This window comes from Cebus imitator, unplaced genomic scaffold, assembly GCF_001604975.1.
Source record: "Cebus imitator isolate Cc_AM_T3 unplaced genomic scaffold, Cebus_imitator-1.0 Scaffold140, whole genome shotgun sequence".
Lineage (NCBI taxonomy): Eukaryota > Metazoa > Chordata > Mammalia > Primates > Cebidae > Cebus > Cebus imitator.
This window is the reverse complement of record NW_016107455.1, coordinates 1,166,350-1,168,652: the sequence shown is the minus strand read 5'-3', so window position 1 is coordinate 1,168,652 and position 2,303 is coordinate 1,166,350. Positions and strand designations below refer to the sequence as shown.

Here is a 2,303-nt window from a genome sequence, read left to right as displayed (position 1 = left end):
AAGTCACTTTTGATCATCACTCATCCCAACCATTTCTCACTCCCTAAAGGCAACCATTATCGTGAATTTCATGTGAATCCTTTCTATTTTTTAGTATTTTATTTTCCATGTAAATGACTTCAAATAATATATTTGAAATTTTTATATATTTTCTAATATTTTAAAATAATTCCACATTCTTTTTTTATTCTGAAAATATTAATTTTCCAAATGGAGATAACAGGTTAGGAGTTACCAAAGTTATTTCCATTAAAAAAAAAAGTTCCAAACTTTTTTTTTTTTTTGAGACAGGGTCTCACTCTGTCTCCCAGGCTGGACTGCAGTGGTGCAATCTTGGCTCACTGCAACTTCCACCTCCCAGGTTCAAGTGATTCTCCCACCTCAACCTCCCAAGTGGCTGGGAGTACAGGCATGCGCCACCACGCCTAGCTAATTTTTGTATTTTTAGTAGACAAAGGGTTTCATCATGTTGGCCAGGTGGGTCTCAAACTCCTGGCCTCAAGTGATCCAACCCCCTCGGCCTCCCAAAGTGCTGGGATTACAGGCGTCTAGCTATGTTCCAAACTTGTGGAAACTTCCTTTTTTTCCTTCTTCCTTCTCTTAAACTAACTAACATGAAGAAAACAGTTTACCAACACTGAATTTTTTTCATAGAAATCCAAATACTCACAGGTTTTAAGTGGATAACAGAACTGTTAGACATGACTGTGTGGTCTCCCTCCATCATGTCTAGCTCACTCTTGTCATCTGAGACATCTGGAAGACTGTTAACACTACTGCTTTGGCTGCTGGCACTGATGGACATACTGGGAATAGACTGATTACTTCCAACACTATTCACTGTTCCTGTCCGGCCAACACCATGATCTTGTTCCTAAGAGAAAAGAAGATTCAGATTCAGTTCAAATATTTATATCTCTTCTGAATTCTTGATTATAAGCACCTAGCACAGTATTCGGCACAGAGTCTCATTAGAAAGTTGGTCTATCATGAGAAATTCCTTTTATTTTCCAAGACCAGAAAGTTTATCAACCATTAGTTTATTGAAAAACAAAACCGACCAACAAGTAAATAACAAAAAACTCAACGAATTGTCTACAACAAAGTCAGCTGACCAGTTTTGGGTGATTTTCAAAGTATAATATTTTCTCTCAATTGCTCGACTTTTTTAGTAACCATTTCTACAATATATCTCATGGGGTATATATAGAGATCCTGCTCATTTCTCAATAATTTTTGGTTAATACAAATCCTCCTTAAAAAAAAAAAAGTACTGGTTATTTTGGGCACACTGCCTATTCAGTAGCCCTGCTCCATAAGGAGCATTAAAAAAAAAAAAAAATTACTAAAAACCCCATTGTAGCTGTTATTCTTCCTTAATGAATCAGCCTTTTACAAGTAGATTCTTTATTCCTGAAAACATAGTCTCTAGATTACCTGTCTTGTCTTTCGTTATTTTTTCTTGCATTTCAATAGGTTTTGGGGGGACTTTAGATTATCTTTTTACCACCAAATAATTTAACATTAATTCCTAACTATTCTTGTGTAAACTAACAATTACACATTATATTATTTCAAATGACAATCATAAGAAAACAGGTGGCCTGTAGTATCTGGGCACCAACATTACAGTAGTCTTACCATACTAGAATTCTGTAAGATATGCAGAATTTAATAAACTACAGACATATATATAAATAGGGATATTTCTTATATCCCTAGCCTAACAGAGATATTGTTAATGATTTAACTACATAGAATTTTATTCATTTCACAACTTTATTAAAGTATTTCACATATCTGAAATAATCCCAATTTTCTAGTGACTATCATTAAGAACTAAAAAAAAAATTCCCAAACCAAAAATTTTAAGTTTAAAAAGTCTTACATTTGACTGTTTGTTAATTATTTAGTGATATTAAAAAAAAAAAAAAAAAGAAACTATTGTTCATGGTTTCAGAATGCAAAGTGATCTCTCTCAATGGAAAGCAAAAGAAAAGAATAAAATTTTTTGGAATTCTGACAGGGGCAAAGAAGAAACAAAATATTTAGAGAAAACAATAGCTTTACACATAATATACTTTATATGTATATTTCTTCATGAGGAAGTTTGTAACACTTCTATAGCAAATCTGCATTTCCATTCTCCCTAAGAGGTAACACAGGAAGAACTTGGCCTTAAGAGTAAAAGAGGTGGCCGGGCGCGGTGGCTCACGCCTGTAATCCCAGCACTTTGGGAGGCCGAGGTGGGTGGATCACGAGGTCAAGAGATCGAGACCATCTTGGTCAACATGGTGAAACCC

At 34.7% G+C, this 2,303-nt stretch overlaps 1 protein-coding gene across 1 annotated transcript in view; it reads right to left on the bottom strand.

Annotated features, from left to right (window-relative positions):
- TAOK1 (TAO kinase 1) overlaps positions 1 to 2,303 on the bottom strand; it is a 180,549-nt gene that overhangs the window by 53,171 nt on the left and 125,075 nt on the right. The window contains exon 12 of the mRNA XM_037743274.1: positions 671 to 874. Coding sequence (XP_037599202.1) covers positions 671 to 874 — 204 coding nt within the window. The remainder of the gene's footprint in view (positions 1 to 670; positions 875 to 2,303) is intronic.